Consider the following 18,883-nt stretch of genomic DNA (forward strand, 5'->3'; position numbering starts at 1 on the left):
TATATATATAAATATAATATTTAAATATTAATAATAAATCTAATAATAATTTAAATAATAAATGTAAATAATTTATATAAAATATTTTCTCATATTGTTCATTCAAATGTTAATGCAATAATAATAATAATCTGCATTTGTTTAAACATTTATAATGTTTTATGAAGAAATATTTCAGCAGAAAAAACTATAATACACACATAGCTTATCTGTAACACTTATTTAATATTCTCCCATTTCTTCTCTACATTAATGTGTAAAGCTTCGCAAGTAAACTAAAACAAACGAGCCACCCAGCAATTTCACACTTATAAACAAGCAACACGATGTTCTTGCAGGCTCTCCGGCAATAATTTTATCCCGAGCATTTCACACATGGCTTCAGCTCCGCGCTGCACAAGTCAAACGGTACCTGTCCCTTTAAGAGGCGGAACCATATGCCCATATTTGTAAAACTGGGGGATTTAAATGCCCGACCCCAGCTGTCAATCAAAAAGACCAAACAATCACAGAAACCTAAGGCGCTGAGCTCCATTACAAACGCGACTTTCCTTTTTATATTTAATACTCCCATAAAACCTAGCAAACAACCAAAACCAGACGCTACTTTCCAAGCAATATGTAATGCACATTTAACGAGAGAAATAGGGAACGGTCTGATCTCGTAAACTCAACCACACGTCTTTGTTTTGTTACCCCCCCCCCATTCCCCGTGTAACTTTTCATCGAAACCCCCCACGTTTCCTCACGCTTCACAGAATGACTGCTGCAGAACAACCAACAAAGAAATAACCTGCATGTCATATACATTTAATTTACGAGCTAAGAGCAATACAATTCGCAATACGGGCTGCATAAAAATAAAACAAACCATTAAATAAATAAATAAGCATATGTTGTTCGGCACGCCAATGTTAATGTTGAACGCGAATTCCTAACAGTATAAAACTCTTAAAATGCTCGTTTTGTTTTCTGTTAACACCTCTACAGTAGCAACCATTACGGTTTATAATTTTTTTAACAATAAGAAATAAGATAAGTATTGAGAAAACATCACGCACGAGTTCAATCGAAAGCATGCAAGTTTCAGCACCACATCGATCAAGACTTCGTTCAAAATCACATCTATTCCCTTTTAAACAGTTTCATTCTTCTTCATAATTATAAGTAGCAGTATGCTCTTTGAATTGTTTATCTCTCATCTTACGTTTCCATTTTAGTAGGCTATTTGCTGTTTGACATGTAGCACGTTGACCCAACTGCTGTTAAGTGTGAAACATTAATAAACCTTCACTTGACGTCTAACACACCACAATCTCAAGTGCACTTCGATGCTGACATTTATTTACTTTTATGTGACACAAAACTACATGAGGGGTTAATGTCAGCTGATGCTCTGCAACTCCTAACCACAAAGCTTCTGAGAAAACCCTACGTGAACCCATTTTTGCTGCTCGGATCGCTGAATTTTTTTGAGAAGCCATGATAAAACAGTCCAATGTTACTGCAAAACAATAACGAAGCTTTAACAGACAGGTAACACGAGCGTTTATATTGTGAAAACTGCAAAGGGGGCGATTAACGCCTGGAAATATTGACAAAGCAGCGTGTGAAATCGTCTCAGCGCGAGCGAGCGAGCTCAACGCACGGCTTACTGACACCCGAAGTGCCATAGGATTTCATAGGCGGGTATTTCGTTGCCTTTCCGACGCAGCGGATGACGAAGACACGGTTGAATTCCTTACCTGCCGTGAAACCAGTCCTTACAAATATCGCATTCTATCATAAACCGGCTCACATCGTACGGCTGCCGGCAGACGCAGTACAGCTGGGCCGTCGCCATCTTCGGACTGTCCCCAAACAACGCAGCCAAGCTGGGATCGGGTTGGGCGGGGATTCCTTCTAATTATGCGGAAACAACACAGAGAGGAGCGCGAAGGAGGGGCGCTGAGAGCATGCCGTGACGCCACGCATAAACACTGAGCGCGAGGCACGCCAAGTCGCTTCATCATTACATAATAATACGATAATATAGGGTGATAATAAAAAGCACTGAATGAAAGAAACGAGTCATAGATGCATAAATTAGAGTTTTTAAAGTCCATTCAGGAGATTTAACCTTCTGAAAAGAGCACATATTTAGAGACAAGGCTCAAAGACTAGGATATCTTATGCAAAATTGTAAAAAATAATTTCTTTGGTCTTGTTTGAGATGCAGTTTTTATGAGGAAAGAGATATTTCCTCCTATATTTTCAATACGGGCTGTCCAGAATTTACCTCTAGAAACACCTCTGGGTTAGAATTTGGTAAATGTGTCAAACGTATATGCTTTAATAGCCACCATGCATGATGGGAAGCAGACAAACAAACAAACACAAATCCTAAATATATGACATTTTTACACTGTGAGATTATTTATATTTTATAAATAAGAAATTACATACGGCTAACATTTAAATAAGTCTGAAATGTATGATTTTTTAATATAACATTTTGTTAATTTCAGTATGTTTTGCTACATTTTGTTACTCTTGATATCTATGTATATATTATGCAAAATTGTAAAAAATAATTTCTTTGGTCTTGTTTGAGATGCAGTTTTTATGAGGAAAGAGATATTTCCCCCTATATTTTCAATACGGGCTGTCCAGAATTTACCTCTAGAAACACCTCTGGGTTAGAATTTGGTATAATGTGTCAAATTTATATGCTTTAATAGCCACCATGCATGATGGGAAACAGACAAACAAACAAACACAAATCCTAAATATATGACATTTTTACACTGTGAGATTATTTATATTTTATAAATAAGAAATTACATACGGCTAACATTTAAATAAGTCTGAAATGTATGATTTTTTTATATAACATTTTGTTAATTTCAGTATGTTTTGCTACATTTTGTTACTCTTGATATCTATGTATATATGTATATATAATAATAATAATAATCATCATCATCATCATCATCATCATATTAAACATGTTCAACTCATATTTTAGGACCACCACTGCAATATTTTTTTATTTTGACATGATATTTATGACATTAAGCAGCCCCATTAAAAAAATATTTAGCATAAATAAAAGGCAGTACAACAAATGTCATGTAAATATTTTACAATTTAAAAAATATATAATTATTTTATTATTCATTTTGTTTTATAATATTTTGCATTATGTAATAAGTATGGGGAAACCTGCTGGTCATAAACAATGTCACTTTAAAAATAAATGATGTATTATACTTTTATGTTGTTGCATTGAATTCTTGCTGTGTTTGTTGCATAATATTGATTTCCTGCTGTGTCGAATAAAGCATAATGGTAAATCTGCTAATCTGCTAGTCCTGAAACTTTGAGGAGAAGGTTGACAATGGCACCACCTTGTGCAATATCTGATCATTACAGTTGATTTAAAAGCGCAACTCTCTGACTACATACACGTATAAAAACTGCAAGCGACGCGACAAACTACAACGGTTCTATTATAATGAACAACTCTGCGACGCGGTGAAATGAAGCGGCGTGGATTACAAGTTTGTCGCGTCGCGTCAGATGGGGTTTGAGCGTCGGGGCGTCGCCTTGGCTCGACCCGGACCAATCGGGATTCCGCTCAATACTTTGTAAACAACACAGTTGCACGCTGTATGAAAACTTTACTACGAGAGGATGTCGCGTGCCGAGGACCGCCAGAAAATCACTCAATTCGGTAAGGAGCATGTTTAAAATCTTTACTGTTTTTTTGAGCTTAAATGTTTGTCATGTCGTTGATACGAGCACTTTTCTCATCTCTCAAAGAACGAGCGCAACTACAATGTTGGCAGACATCCGGGACGTTTGTCGGTGAAAAATAGTGAATGCTGGTGTATTTCGATAAATCTCTGTTTGTTGTGACACGACGAGTAACTTTAGGAGTAACTAAAGGGATACTCATACTAAGGTGGTCATTTTTGGTTCGCTTTTCTTTTGTAAAAGAACGAAGTGTAATGAGATCCTTATCGTAAGTGATAAACTCTTGCGCAATTGAGCCCTGGGGAGCATCGGTGGGCGGCTTAGCGCTTTGTTTTCATTATTATTTTAATATCGTGAAGTTCAGAGGTCAGCATGTTTAGTCCACATTTTCATGACTGTTAAAGATGTATGTGTGCAAACGTATGGCTCAAAATGTTAAGGATATTCTCAATTATACAGTCATAGTAATTTTATGGGTCCATGACGTGATGCGTGTTTTTGTCCGGAAGTTACTCAAAATGCAGTTCATACAAGAATGATTTGAATACACTGTTATATTAAAAGTTTTATTAATATATTTCAGTGTGTGAATTAAAAGCATTTTTAATTTTTTTTGTAAGGCTTAAGTAAGTAAAAAATGTCTAGGTGGCGTAACTGTCCACAGACTGTAGCCTAAATTAGAAAAAAAGTCTAGTTAAAAGGCTAAAATTCTTTATTTATTGAAAAAGTATTATATTATAACATTAGGCCTATGTTATTAATCCTTTAAAAATAAGCAGTAGAGCAATTTTGTATCAAAGTCAGTATGGAATTATCAGTATACTGTAGAAGAGCCCATTTTGTTGTCATGTGCCATTGTTTTAAAAAAAATATTAAAAAATTTCCTTGAAATGTTATTAATATCAAGATATTTTATTACATTAGTTATTTAAAAACAATTAAGTAGTGAAGTAATTTTAAAATATTTATATTTTGAATACTTTGTAAATCAAAGTCAGTGTGGAATAACCAATATGTAAGAACATGTTTTGTTGTAATGTGACTTTTTTTAAAACATAACATATTTTTACCTTTTCATGAAGACACATTTTGTCAGATATTACACTTTTATTAGATGTTACACAGATATTACACTCAGATATTAGTGAAGCTTTTAAAAAAATATTTAAATTAGGAAAACTTCGTAAATCAAAGTCAGTGTGGCATAACTAGCAATAAGCAATAAGAACCCAATAAGATTTTTGTCATGTGGTAGTTTTAAATATATAACATTTTAAAAATCTTTTTATGGAAAGAGCAGATTTTGTTACTATCAAGATCTTTTACGTTATATATTCATGATTCATCTTTAATAAGAGTTTAAAATTTTAAATGATTTTTGACATTGATGAAGTTGTTTATGTCTATTCAAGGTTTAAAAATATATTTTTGTACTTTACATTATGGTTCCACCATTTGACATTTTTTGTCATTAAATTAAGCCATCAAATACAGCATTTGCTAGTAAATATGAACTTTTCCCCCAAAAATGTATAATTCCAACATGATTACAAAATTTTATATTTCTAAGAACTTGACTCATGTGTTTTAAAATTGAAAGAAAAGAAAGAAAAAAAAAATCAAATTTCTATCATTCATATTACACATTGGCCCATGTATGTGACTATTTGTAGAGACCCAATATGGGCAGAGTCCCTGAACTGTGAATGGTGTCCCAAGCAGGCCAGAGTAAAATACCTTGGCTGTGATTAAAATCCATTTAAGAACAAACATTTGGATCAGTTGCTGAACTAATCCAACTTTGTCTATTTGGTTTGATTGTGTAATATTCAGCCCAGGGAGCCATTTCTAATAACAACACAATGGATGCTTCCAAGTGCACCGTCAAGTTTCAACATCCTCATTGCTGGAAGGTAAATGGCATTCAATAACTGTTTCTGCAGCGTTTGTTTGCTTTTAGTAATGTATGCAGTGCTTCGGGCCAACACATGCTTTTCCGAATGCAAGCAGAACCCCAAAAACAAAAGAGAAAATGCCTCAGCAGTTTCAGTTTTTGGGTAATTGCAGAAGGCGAGGGGCAGGGCAGGCAGGTGCTTCGTTTAAGACATTGAACATTGAACACAGGATGTGGGTACAGCCTTCATTTTAGAGCCTCGGCGCTGCACGCACAGCGTTCATCCAGAGTCCTCTCTCCTGAGGAAGGGGAGGAGGGGGAAGGATGGGTGCAGAGGATTGTAGCCTCCTGCCGGGGGGCTCGATCAGGAACACAGTATCTCTGACTCCTGACACAGATGCAGATCTTTGTCATTCAGAGAGCAGGCTGAACATTCAGTGGTCCCCACATTGCATCCCAGCAGTGTATTTGACAGGACAGATTTACTTATTTATTTATTTTTATTATTTCAAAGGACTGTCAAAATATGCCTGATTTCTATCAAGAGTGTTAAAGCTGGCTGATGAAAATCAAAAATCAAAATGGCTGATCTTTCTGTGTGGCCGTTATGGTTGATTTATCTCCTACGCATACTGTCACCTGCTGTGGTTTTAAAGAGACTTGGCTTCTGAGAAATGACATTGTTGACTTTCTGTCAAGATCTGTGTTTCAGTTTGGAAGAACGACTGAAGGAAAAAGGTTTTGGAAATAATATTTTTATATTTTATCTAATATTGTTTAGTTTTAAAATATTATATATAATTGTAAATCTGACAAGATGCGTGCCTAGAAGTTGTTCAGTTGCTTCTTTAGAAAACATCCCATCAAGGAATTTTGATTTCACACACTAAATTTATCACCTATTTCAAAGTGTTGAATCACCAACAGAGAATTCAGTTAATTCATTTTGGTAGTGAAAATGCATCCTCACACTCATACTTTGCATTTCTTTTTGTTTGTTGTTCTTCTGAAGCGGAAATGACGGTAGTTGCCTTCTGAGCAGCTGTTTGTGGGTACTGATAGCATGACAGGCTCATCTGGGGCAACTCAACGTCATTGTTTCCTGGAATCTATGCTAATGAAAACAAAGAAGTGTTAAAGCAGAATTTGTGAGACAAATATCGCCATAAACGGGCCTTAATATGCATAATAGTATGAATAGTGACTTACCTTTTCTAAGTCACTGCATAGTTGGCCTATTGTTGGCTTCTGTTTTTTTAGGTGAAAACATTATGTAATAATAATATTAATAATAATATTATATAAGCATGGTTAGTTAGGATGAGGAAGATCCTTGAGGTGAATCATAACATATTAGTCAGAAAAATAGTAATAATTTCCCTCGGGAAGTGGCTTAGCAATAAAATCTCTGATGTACAAGTTATTCATTATGGTAAATGGTTTGCATTTTAAACCGGAAAAGCATGGCTCAAATCATACATGGGATTTTTTTTTTTTTTTTTTACTTTATCCCTTTAGTAAAGTCTCTCTCAGTCTGGTTTGACTCCTCTCTTTCAGTTTGTGCTGTAAAAATGATCTAAAATTGTTAAATCATGTTTAGTCAACACAACAAAGTATTGTTAAATCTCAACAAAGAACGTGACAGCCTAACTCTACACAAAGGAATAAGGAAACCTGATAAATTTCTTTGGAAATACTGCCATCTAGTGGATGAAAGATTGTGGTCAGGGACATAACTGTTTGCGTAACACTAGAGTCAGTTTGGCAACACATTTTCTGTTTATGGTACTGTAAGTAAATAAACATTGAAAGCCGTTTTGTACCTGCCATATTGGTCTATATTTTGCTTCTAATTTTATATGAATGAATATGTGATATAAATAATGTATACATCAACAGTGTTATTAGTATAGTTTAGCAACCCTCTACATTGCGAGTAAATCACTCGCATATGCGACTAAATCTTCACTCTGGCGACTAAATTATGTCTAATATTAGCCAATGGCTAATAAATTCTCAGATTTTACTCGCCAGTGTGTGAGTTGGAGGCCAAGTATAAGTTTAGCGCAGATATATTTTCACTCGCCGAACACTCTCTGACTGAGCGCATCAGAGTTTCACTGTCCGTCAAGCGATCTGTGCTGTTTTTCAGTTCATCTAAAATAAATGGATGCGCAGCGCACCTGTATTTAACGTACCGTAAATTCTAGTGTGAAGGCGCACACCTTGCCGTCACTTTGACTCACACACACGCAGAGAGAGAGAGAGAATTGACGCGCTACGTGTAAACGATATTCTTTGTTGTATTTTCTTGTCAAAATAACTTATAGCTTTTAAGAACTGCCGGGTTTTCCGGTAGTGGGCGGAACTAATGCGCAAACGGCAATCTCATTGGCTGGTGCTCACCTATTATCGTCCCTGTTTTGATTTCAGCAAATCAGTTCGACTGACAATGTGATTAATATTCATGAATCCAGTAGCTCATTAATCCTTAGTGCGTATTACTGAAATAAATGAACTTTTCCACGACATTCTAATTTATTGAGATGCACCTGTATTATTATTGTATTATTATTATTTACTTTTATATTTTCAGTTTTCATTAACATTTTAGCTTAAGTTTTAGTAATTTTGTTATGTACTTTTGTCATTGTTATTAGTTAAAAAAAAAATCTATATAGACCAGATATTTAATAGATTTTTTTATTTCAGTTTTAGTTTTAGTAATTTTAGTAGCAACTTCAACTTATTTATTTCAGTTAGTTGCCAAGGCAACATTTGTAATTTTCGTTCAAGTTTTTAAATTTATTTTAATTGAAGGTTTTTAAAAAAAATGATTTTATTTCAACTTTATTTTACTTACAGAAAACAATTACCATATTTTTTATATAGATTTAATGAACAATAACAATACTGTAAAAAATGTATGTGTTCATATTGAATTATATTTTACATATTTTAATTTGGTTGCAACACTGACAAACATATCTTATATCTGAAATATGAGAAATAATAACAAGGAGAATTACCAAAACATTTTATATAATGTATATATAATACCGCTTTACCACTTGTTTTCCAGTAGGTGGCAGCAAACACCTACACAACGGATGGTTGGTGCTCTTCAAAGAGGGATTTTCTCTAGTATTCTGAACTTTAGTACTTGATATCCTCTGCTTCCTTTGGCAGAATGTATGAAGCACTGTCATATTCACTGCTAGTGGATGGCATGCTAGGTTTTTTTTTTTGTTGCTCTGCCACGTTAACAAGAAGCAGCCAGGATATTACCTACAGAGTAACCTCAGCCATTTGTGGTCCACGACTGAAAAATAATGAATAAAGAGTAATTACTGACACACAGGATCCAAGGTTCAGTGACATACTGTACGCACACGCATAGGGAAAGACCAAGCGTGGCACAGCGTTTGAAATGAGACCCAGGCGTCTACCCCGCACACTGAGTGAAGTGTGGGATTAATGCAGCTCATTGAGAGACAGTGCTAGATGCTTGTGTGAGATAGAGAGAGGTTTGTGTCTGTAAATGAGAAGCTATGGATGTGAATGTGGCTAGAGAGTGTGCGTCAGACTGAGAGGATTGTATATGTAAAAACGGGCGGTCAGCAAGAAAACTCTGCTGTAGACCTCCTCACCTTCCTGTTTAAGCAGACTGCTCTTAATTAGCTCGCCCTCCACAGCCGCCCGGTAAGATCAACAGCTTAATCAGGCCGAGCCGACTGTAGCCTCTCTTAATTAGAACAAATAAATGAATCAGAGTCACAGTGGTCACACACAGGAGTGCCTGTCGACAGGACGTGAATATTGTAATTGACTTCTGTGGGAAATCACTTACTTGGTCCTCTGTTGTAATTTGGATGCTGGTTTGCTTAACTAGCAAGTTTTGACCAGTATAAACCAGCTGGTCTTTTTCTGTTTCTTTTAACACTCATTATCATCTCTTTTCAAAGCTTGTTTACCTCAGGGAATGTGTGTGTGTGTGTGTGTGTGTGTACCTGTTTTTCTATTCTGGTGGGGACTTAAACCTGAATACACACAGACTCATGGGGTCTCATGTCATGGTGGGGACCTAAATTGAAACCACATAAATGCGTAGGACACTCTGAACTCAAACTGAATGTGTGGAACCAATGTCCATAATTCAATTGAGTAAATCCAACAAATCTTTTTTTTCAGTGTACGGGTAAACAAGCTAATAAATCACACTGAATGAAGTTTTTTGAAAACCTAAAAATGCAGAAAGTTTCCTGTAAGGGGTAGGTTTAGGTGTAGGGTTGGTGTAGCAGGGCAATAGAATATACGGTCTGTACAGTAGAAAAAGGATTACGCCTATGGAGAGTCCCCACAAGGATAGCAAACCAGACATGTGTGTGTGTGTGCGGTTTCAGAAATCTGTGGCACATTCAGAAAGTATGTGTTTATGCTTGTGAATCAAAGCATTCATGTATTCACTTCTACAGTACATCCTTGAGCTTTGAATTCATAATTGTGCATGTCTGGGCCATCCGTGGACATCCTAATGGCTTTATATAAAACCATTAGGATGTCCACGGATGGCCCAGACATGTACAATTATATAGGTTCTCAAGGTGAATGCATACCTTGACTCTAGGGGTCTAACAACTAAAAATCACATGCATGCATGCATACATACATACATATATGCATTTGTAAACCACTTGGCTCAGAAATCTGAAATAGCACGTTTAAATGGCCATGGTGCCTCTGGTTTGTGTTAGCTTTAATGTGTAGTAACTATACATGGCTTTATATAAGTACTGTTTAAGTCCATGGTGTGTCCATTTGGATAGCAGGATAAATGTGTATGTGTATGTTCTTACACAGAGCAGGCAGACAGCACAGCCTATGCTACTGTGTGGGAACCTGAGGGCACGTCGACTGAGAACGGCAGTGATGGATGTCTGACCCTCTCCCACAATCCCGCTGTTTCTACACTGTCCCTTCTCTCTCACCACTCCTTTTTTTCACCTTAATTCCAGCTCTCCCACAAACAAATGGTAAATCCTGACATCACCGCTTCTCCGCCACAGAACTCAAACCATGTTTGATGCTCACGGGACTCTAAAAGGTGGCTATTGTGCTACGATAGGCTCGCTGCAATAGTTTTTGCCTTTTTTTACCACCGTGCTTTAGGGCTGGACAATAATTCAATATCAATATGTATCGCGATATAATTTTTTTCAATAACGGTGATATGATTCTTCATGAGAAACAGATACGGGACTGGCCTGAGGAGCAAAAAACTGCACTCGGCTGAATAATTGAGCTTTTCTTCATAGCCAGATGTGAGAACAAGCACATTAAAGTGTCTATTGCTCAAGTTCAATAACACTGAGAATGAGAGAGAGGCCTTTAACACTCAATAAGTTGTGTAAATACCTCTGTCACAAGCGCTCAATAGATCCTTCTGTGAGGGGGACCGCAAGTGACTGTTCAGTCAAAATTGAACCGCTGGTTTTGAAAATCTCCATCTGTGGTTTTCTGTTTGGATGGAGCTGCCAGCTTGTTCGTCACCATCGCTGAGGCCTAGTTTCTGAAGGCCAGGCCTGTTACGGGGACATCGACAGTCAGCGTTACATCAGCTATGTAAAGTAATGACCTCATGGTATGAATAAGCACAAATGCTGCGATTTATCAGCCAGGTAGAGTCCTGTTTGAGAGTGTCACCCAGCGGACCAATCAGATGCATCACTGGGTATGATGTCATCACACAATTTTGGTTATTCCTCGGCTTCTTAAAGTAAGTCACTGCATTCTGTGGGACCCGCAGGTACCCCTAAAGGTCCCAAAACCCCTCCCCGGCACAGCGAACTCTTACAGGGGGAACAACCACAGCCTTTGTTGGCTGCTCCGTGGATCTCACACACAGTTAATATAGACTTTTCCCACTGCCTCTGCCAAAAGTCTGAAGTCATTTAATGAAGTGGCGCTGAGTTTGGAAGGAACCAGTGTGCTGCTCGGTGCTGACAGAATGGAAAAAGCGGGCGCTGTGCGCGCAACGCGGGGCCCTGATAGCTAGTCACCTCTGTGGTGCCGAACACAAGAACACCATTGAGACCATGCAGGGATCCAGCTTTAACCTCGACACCCCCTGCTCCCGCCGTTGAGCGATGCGCATGCACAGTTGCACGCTAGTCGGAGGGTTGCGGAGCAGGGGCGGGTGCCTTCTTTGTCATGGCGGTAATGGATCTGTTAAGAGTAGTGCTTGGGAGGGCTGCCTGAAATGAATTACTGGTAAAGCACTTAATGGGGTCTATTATATAACATTTTATAGATCTCTCTGTCTTCTTTTGAATTGATATCTGGGTCAATGACGTATTGTGTCCATGATAAAACGAAAAGTCTTTTAAAAATCTAGTTTAAAGCAGAGGCCATATGTATGGTTTCATATGGTTTTGAAAAACTTTTATGCCATTTTCAAGAAAAGGCGAATGACAAAAAATGTCACATGGTGTAACCATCAAGTAAATAGTAATACATATTTTTCTTTCACTTTGAATACACGTGAGCATACACATCTTAAAAATTATTTTCCAAAATGTTTTAAATATATGTTTCAAGGTAAAAGTATTTTTTAACTATCATGAATTATTAATTCATAAATATTTAAAATTTTTGTGGAGTCGCACCACATGACATTTTATGTGGTCAAGGTCAAATTACCTGCTGTTTTAAGAGACTAAAACACATATGAGTGTCTGAAGGGGTCTTCTCTATGATATAATTTCCTGTGTTATCAGGACAGTTGTGTCACTCTGACTTTACACCCCACCAAACATATCAAAATGAATTTTAAAATAGAAACTTAAAAAACAGTTTGTCATAGATGAGGTGTACTCAAGTCATTGTGTAAATGTAATGTATTTGTGATAGTCATGTTGGTTTCATGTGGTTTTGAAAAACTTTCATACCATTTTAAAGAAAAATTTAACATGGCATTAATGACATTAAAATTCATGTCATGTGGTGTAACCATAAAGTAAAAAATAACGTTTTTTTCTTATGAATAAATGTGAGAGGACACATCTTCACAATCATTATTTTCAGACATAATCATTATTTTCATGAATCATGTTATTTATTTTGAGAACGTTTTTGAGAAGTCGTACCACATGACATTTTAAAGGTCAAATTATTGGGCTTTTTAAGAAAATTAAGACACACATGAGGGTCTGAGAAGTTTTTCAAATATTAATAAGCAGTTTTGATTTATTAAATTATGCTAAACTACTTTTCCTTTAATGAGGCCATTTTTATTCTATGATATTAGGACAGTTGTGTCACTCTGAAATGTTTGACTTAACACCCAATCACAAATATCAAAATTAATTTTAAAACAGAAATATAAAATATGGCAATTGTATAAGAAGTGTACTCAAGTTACTGTATGTGTGAATTGCTTCTTTGGATTAATTTTTATTCATTGACCTGTCTCTGAATCGTTTCTTAGTCCCCACGCACCAGACATTGTAAATTGAGTGGTTGTTTGGATGAGAATAAAGGGCCAACTCTTAAACCTCGCCATGTTTCTGTTGCTTTAAACCATTTCCTATAACTCTTAACTTGAGTCTTTAGCTTGTAGCTGGATCTCTCTAGTTTCCCCCGCTCCCATTCAGATATCAAACAGTATGTTCACAGATTGCTTCCTCTTGCGCTTTCCTGTCACGCAGCTGTTTGGTTGCGAGCCCCCCTCCTGCCACCACCAGAACCCTTCAAGTGTCATCTTCCTCCAGTTTGATCCACAGTCCTCATCCGTCTCTCTCTCTCACAGACCCACACTGCTTACTGTTCTCCCCAAACCATTGAGGGACTGTCATCACACCGACTCAGTGTGTGTCTTTCAGAGGGCGCCTTGTTTTCATGGAGGCCATAAGCCTTCCCATAAATCCTCACACAATGTGGTTTTGTCTGGGCTTCGGATTTTGAGAGCAGGGCCCGGGTGCCTTCGCTGCATCTGTGGGGCTTCTGTCGCCCTGGCTCCACGTGTCTATGTGCCTCTAATGAGGCCTGCTGCCCAACACACACAGAAACGGAGTCATTCACCCTGCCTGCATTCAACTGCGTGCCGCAATGCTGAGCGTCTTACTGCTGCCCTACTCCAGTTAGCAATTATCTGTCTTAAAACGTGTTGCTCTTTCTAGTATATGAATTCATTTTCCAGACATTTTTAGACATGTATTGTGTTTTGGATGCTAGGCCTCAGGATGAGATGCTGGTCTGATGGTGTTCCCACCAGGTTTCTTAACTAGCAAGAATTTCAACCAGCTTCACTAGAAAAATCACCCTGGTTGACCAGCAGTTTTTGATAGTAAACATCATAGCTGTGCTGGACCACTAGTTAAATGAGTGCCAAACTAGCAATTGCCAATGATAAACTTCATATTTTTAAAACTGATTAGTTGGTGGGTTGCTTGTCAGTTAATCTTCTTAAGAGAGTGATGTATAATTAGTAGACTCAGTTAATGGTTTCCTTTCTTATAGGGCGCAAAATGTGACACAATGCACATCAATTAAAGCAACACTGCTAAAATATCTAAACTAAAAATATTTTTACATTTTATTTTTACATTTTATAATCAAATATTAAGAAAAACTATAATATTTGAAAATATGTAATATTTTTTATATATTTTATTTCTTATATTTTTATATTAGTATTCGTACAGCTTCATCTAGTCTAACTGAAGTTTACCCAAAAGTATGCATAAAACAAAGTATACTTTTGGGCTTTAAAGAAACCGTTCACCTAAAAAAAAAAGTCTTATTGTAGTAACTTATATCATTCCAAACCTGTATGGCTTTTTCTTCTGTAGTGCAGAAAATCAGAGCTAAAATCATGTAGTGTGTTGTTGCCGGCATAAGACGAGAAAGGACTTCTCTGACTCTTTAAAGAAACACTTTCGATGTATCCAGAGTAGGTGACTGTGTTCAGGTCAGGAGCGTGTTGAGCTCCCCCCAGAGGCCCCGTCGCTGCCTGATACGCACTGACATGGAGTGTGTGCGTTTGACTGGCGAGGAAAAAAAACACAAAGTGTGCTTAGAGTGTGCCAGTTCACCAGTTTGGTGGTCCTCCTCTGAAGGCTGTTAATTAGTGCAGAATGCAGCCTACAGTTCCACTGCCAGCTCTGATGAAAAGAGAGAGAGAACGGACAGGGAAACGCAGAGATAGAGAGAGAGATCGAGAGTATAAGGCTTGAGCGGCTGCCAAGAGCGAGGAATTTGTGATGGATTTAGAGAGAGATCCCACATGCCTGTGCGGAGTGTGGAGCCTTGTTGCGCTGATGGCTTCTGACCCGGTTCAGTAGGGTTGACTGCACAAAGCGTTCACTTTACTCGGTGAGCGTCATAACATCGGCGCAGACATTTCGGCTCCTTACATCACCGGTTAATATTTCACGCTCTTGCGCTTGACCTCGGCGCATTTCCTGCGCGCACGAGGAACCGTACACCGCAAGGAGGTCAAGCCATGTGATGAGCCTCCAGTCAATGTGTGACCGACCCTGACGGCACAAGAGTCTTGTGAAGGTCGCTCGAGCCAAGCGAATGCGCCCGGCACCAGCGAGAGACATCTGAGAAACATCAAAAGCGCTTCTCACGTGTGGTCCGGGGACGTGCGCAGCCTGGCCTTATTTAACGCTCTCTCTCTCGGTTCGCGTGCACGATGCAAGAGCATGATTTAGCTCTAGTCTCTGCCTGTCACACTCTATTTAAACACTTTTCTGGAGGATACCTGGCCCCAAGTGATCAATTTCAGAACGACCCTCTTGTATTAACTGCAATGTGTTTGGAAAACATTGGGCCTAGTGGCTTTGCTCTTACTCCCACTAATCCGGGAGATATAAATGACTTCTGGCAGTCAGACAAAGGAGTCTGCTTATACTTAAAGGCCATACGCTTTTATCGAAAGAAAGCCTTTACACTCTCGCCCGGTGGCTTCTCTTGAAGGAATAGCAGAGTAGACGTTTGGCAGAGTGAATTGAGGATTCCTCCATCGCTTATAAAAGCAACTTTGCCACCCTGAGGGGCCCTACGGAGGCCGACCACACTGGGGAGATGGTCAGGAGAATGAAAAAGGACATTATGTCATGCCGGTGGGATTCAAGGCCTTCCTGGTTTCCTCAGGCTTATATGGTTTTCACGTCCAAAACGAAGAAATACCGCGACTTTTAAATCTCTATTTTGAACTAACCTCTTTAATAGCATTTAGTGTTCATTTTTACAGTTTTTGTGTTTTTAACAGAATATATATATTTAATTTAGTCGATGTTTTGTCATGTTATATTCATCAATTTTAGCCAATTGTACACAAAAGCTGCCACTGGGGTGGTACCTTTTCGAAAGGTACACTTTTGTACTTTTTAGGAACTAATATGTACACTTGAGGTAATAATATGAACCTTTAAGTAAAACACCACTCATATTTTCTATCTAGATCGAAAATTCGATCTACTGGTGGCAGATGGACTATTTTGACGATGTCTTTCATACTTTTCTGGGCCTTGACAGTGCTATTTACTTGGCAGTCAATGGGACAGTCACAAGCCTCCTGGTTTTCATCCAAAATATCTTAAATGTGTTCCGAAGACGAACGAAGCTTTTACGGGTTTGGAATGACATGGGGGGTAAGTGATTAATGACAAAATTTTCATTTTGGGGTGGAGTAACCCTTTAAAGTAAATATGCTAGGAAACTGCTGTTATGTCCCCACCAGTGTCAATGTAGTAACCCAGATGTTAAGCTATTCTATTGTTCTGAATTTATGTTAAATAGGTACAACAAAGGAAACTGGCCAAACAAAGCACAATTTTTCTCCATTTGTGTAGTTTCCTTCCATCATGGTTAATTTGGGGTTACTGCTGCCCAGTAACAATGCGGTGAAGAATAGAGCAGATGTCACACACTCCATGACATCAAATTCACCCCTGTGCACACACATGTGTCCATGAGGAAGGATTGATTTGTCTTCTGTAGGGATCACACATTTGGAAAGGCATCACACATTTGGAAAAAAAAACCTTGTGTCTGCAATGCAAAAGAAAAAGAAACACTAGACTAACACTGAACAATTTAAAACAACTTTGCTAATGCATGATTGTGGCTATTCATTTGAAGCTAGGCTAGTCATGCTAAAAAAAACTCCACTCACAATGCTTGTCATAAGTCATAGTTATAGATAAAGTCAAGGATCCAAAAAAGACTAATTTTCAACAGATGTGTTTGTCTGTGAGGAACAGTTTCTGGTCTCTCCAGAGGGTGGCTTTTTGTAAGATTTGACGTTTCTTGGATGGTATTTGTGTGTTTTACCAGTTACTAGGCAAACTATGATTCTTGGATGGGCCATGAGATGCTAAATTAAAGAAGACACGTGTCTAGCCCTGTTTTGGAGAATGTTCTGACTAAAACCCCATTCTTTCAGATCCTATTGTGTTTATAACGATTCAGAGAAATGTTATTTACAACTGTGTCACATAATCTGTAAAATTTGATCAATCTCAACCTAAGTAAGAATATTTTCCTGCACTACTATTCTGAACCACTGTGCTAAAACTGCAGAATCATGGCAAAATTTGTTAACATTTTTGAAATTAAATCTTATGTTTACCAAGGCTGCATTTATTTAATAAAACATATAGTAAAACAGTAATATGAAATATTAATTCAATTTAAAATAACAGTTTTCTATTTGAATATATTTTAAAATATAATAGTAATTTATTCCTGTGTTGGAAAATTTTTAGCATCGTTACTTCAGTCTTCAGTGTCACATGATCCTTCAGAAATCATTCTAATATGCTGATTTGATGCTCAAGACACATTTCTTATGTTGGAAACAGTTGTGCAGCTTAATGGTCACTTAACACATTTGATCAATTTAATGTATATTTCCTGAATAAACTTATTTATTTCTTAAAAAAAAAAAAAGATGGTAATATCTCAGTTTGTGAATTTTCACTCTGAATTTTTAGAATTGATTATGATTATTTAAAAAGACAAACAAATATAAGACACCAACATTAAAAAATGATAGCACAACCAGTGTAGTTGCAAGTTTCCGATAGTTTGTGAAAGTTTATTAAATTATAATAAGTGTTAATTCATAATTCATAGATAGCAATAAATGGTATTTATTAAAATAAAACAAAACAAAATAACTATATATTGCAAAATACTTTTTTTAAGTATGTGGTTGCAGGGGTGGCAAAATATAACGTTACAGGTCAGTGTTTCCCACAGAACTCAAAGAGTGATGAGATCTCTGACTGCGTAACTACTGGCCCAGCTGTCTTCATTTCTCAAGGCGCCTTTTCCTCCACCGCTCACATATGACAGTGTTGAAGGTTTTCAGTGAAGTCCTGCCCAGACCTAGAGAGCTGCGTCACACCCAAACACTAACCTGGTGGTGACAGAAGAGGCAAGTCTTCACACTTCGTCCTGTCCCAATGGGGAAATACTGTTCGCTCTCATGAATTAGGCACAGATGCGGTTCGTCTGGCCTAAAACTCTTCTTATATTGCACATTGGCAAAGAGACATTTCCTTCCTTTTCTCATCTTTTTTTCTCCCCTTTGTTCCTCTGTACCCCTAGACTGAAAACGTTGAATGTGTAGCATGCTTATGTCTTTAGTATGCTAGGCTAATGCAGTGTCACAGCGCTAGTACTGACCGCTTCAATTAGCAACTTTTAAATGTTCTTCAAGAGGCTTCTGTTTCTCCCACAAAACCAAATGACAGAAGATGCTCTCTGGATAACGACAAGTGTAATAATAAACCAAGGAGATGTATCATTTTGATTAATATAATCCTAACAGTGAATGGAGTAGATTGTTCATTTTGTGTTCAGATGGTCTTATTTCTTTTTCTTTTTTTACATTTTAAATTTAGAAAGTTTATAGTACTAAGGAATTGACTAGTATGCCAATTAAAGGGGTCATATGATGCGATTTCAATTTTTCCTTTCTCTTTAGAGTGTTACAAGCTCTTGGTGCATAAAGAAGATCTGTAAAGTTACAAACACTAAAGTCTCAAAACCAAAGAGATATTCTTTATAAATGTTAAGAGTTAACCACGCCTACCTAAAACGGCTCGTTCTAACACACCCCCACATACCTACGTCACTATGTGGGAAGATTTGCATAACACCGCCCAAATGTTCACGCAAAGAAAAAAGGCGTAACTTTATGAGCTTTGTAAAAATCGACGCGTTTCAAAAAGGCGG

At 37.5% G+C, this 18,883-nt stretch overlaps 1 protein-coding gene across 1 annotated transcript in view; it reads right to left on the minus strand.

The window, feature by feature from the left end:
- LOC107707470 (lysine-specific demethylase 7B-like) overlaps positions 1-17,946 on the minus strand; it is a 39,394-nt gene extending 21,448 nt beyond the window's left edge. Inside the window, exons 1-2 of the mRNA XM_016511489.1 lie at positions 17,941-17,946; positions 1,746-1,902 (exon numbers count right to left, since the gene is read on the minus strand). Of these exons, the coding sequence (XP_016366975.1) occupies positions 1,746-1,843 (98 nt within the window). The 5' untranslated portion in view covers positions 1,844-1,902; positions 17,941-17,946. The remainder of the gene's footprint in view (positions 1-1,745; positions 1,903-17,940) is intronic.
- Between the last annotated feature and the right edge of the window lie 937 nt (positions 17,947-18,883).

Source organism: Sinocyclocheilus rhinocerous, unplaced genomic scaffold (assembly GCF_001515625.1).
Source record: "Sinocyclocheilus rhinocerous isolate Xijiao unplaced genomic scaffold, SAMN03320098_v1.1 scaffold534, whole genome shotgun sequence".
In the NCBI taxonomy this organism is placed as follows: domain Eukaryota; kingdom Metazoa; phylum Chordata; class Actinopteri; order Cypriniformes; family Cyprinidae; genus Sinocyclocheilus; species Sinocyclocheilus rhinocerous.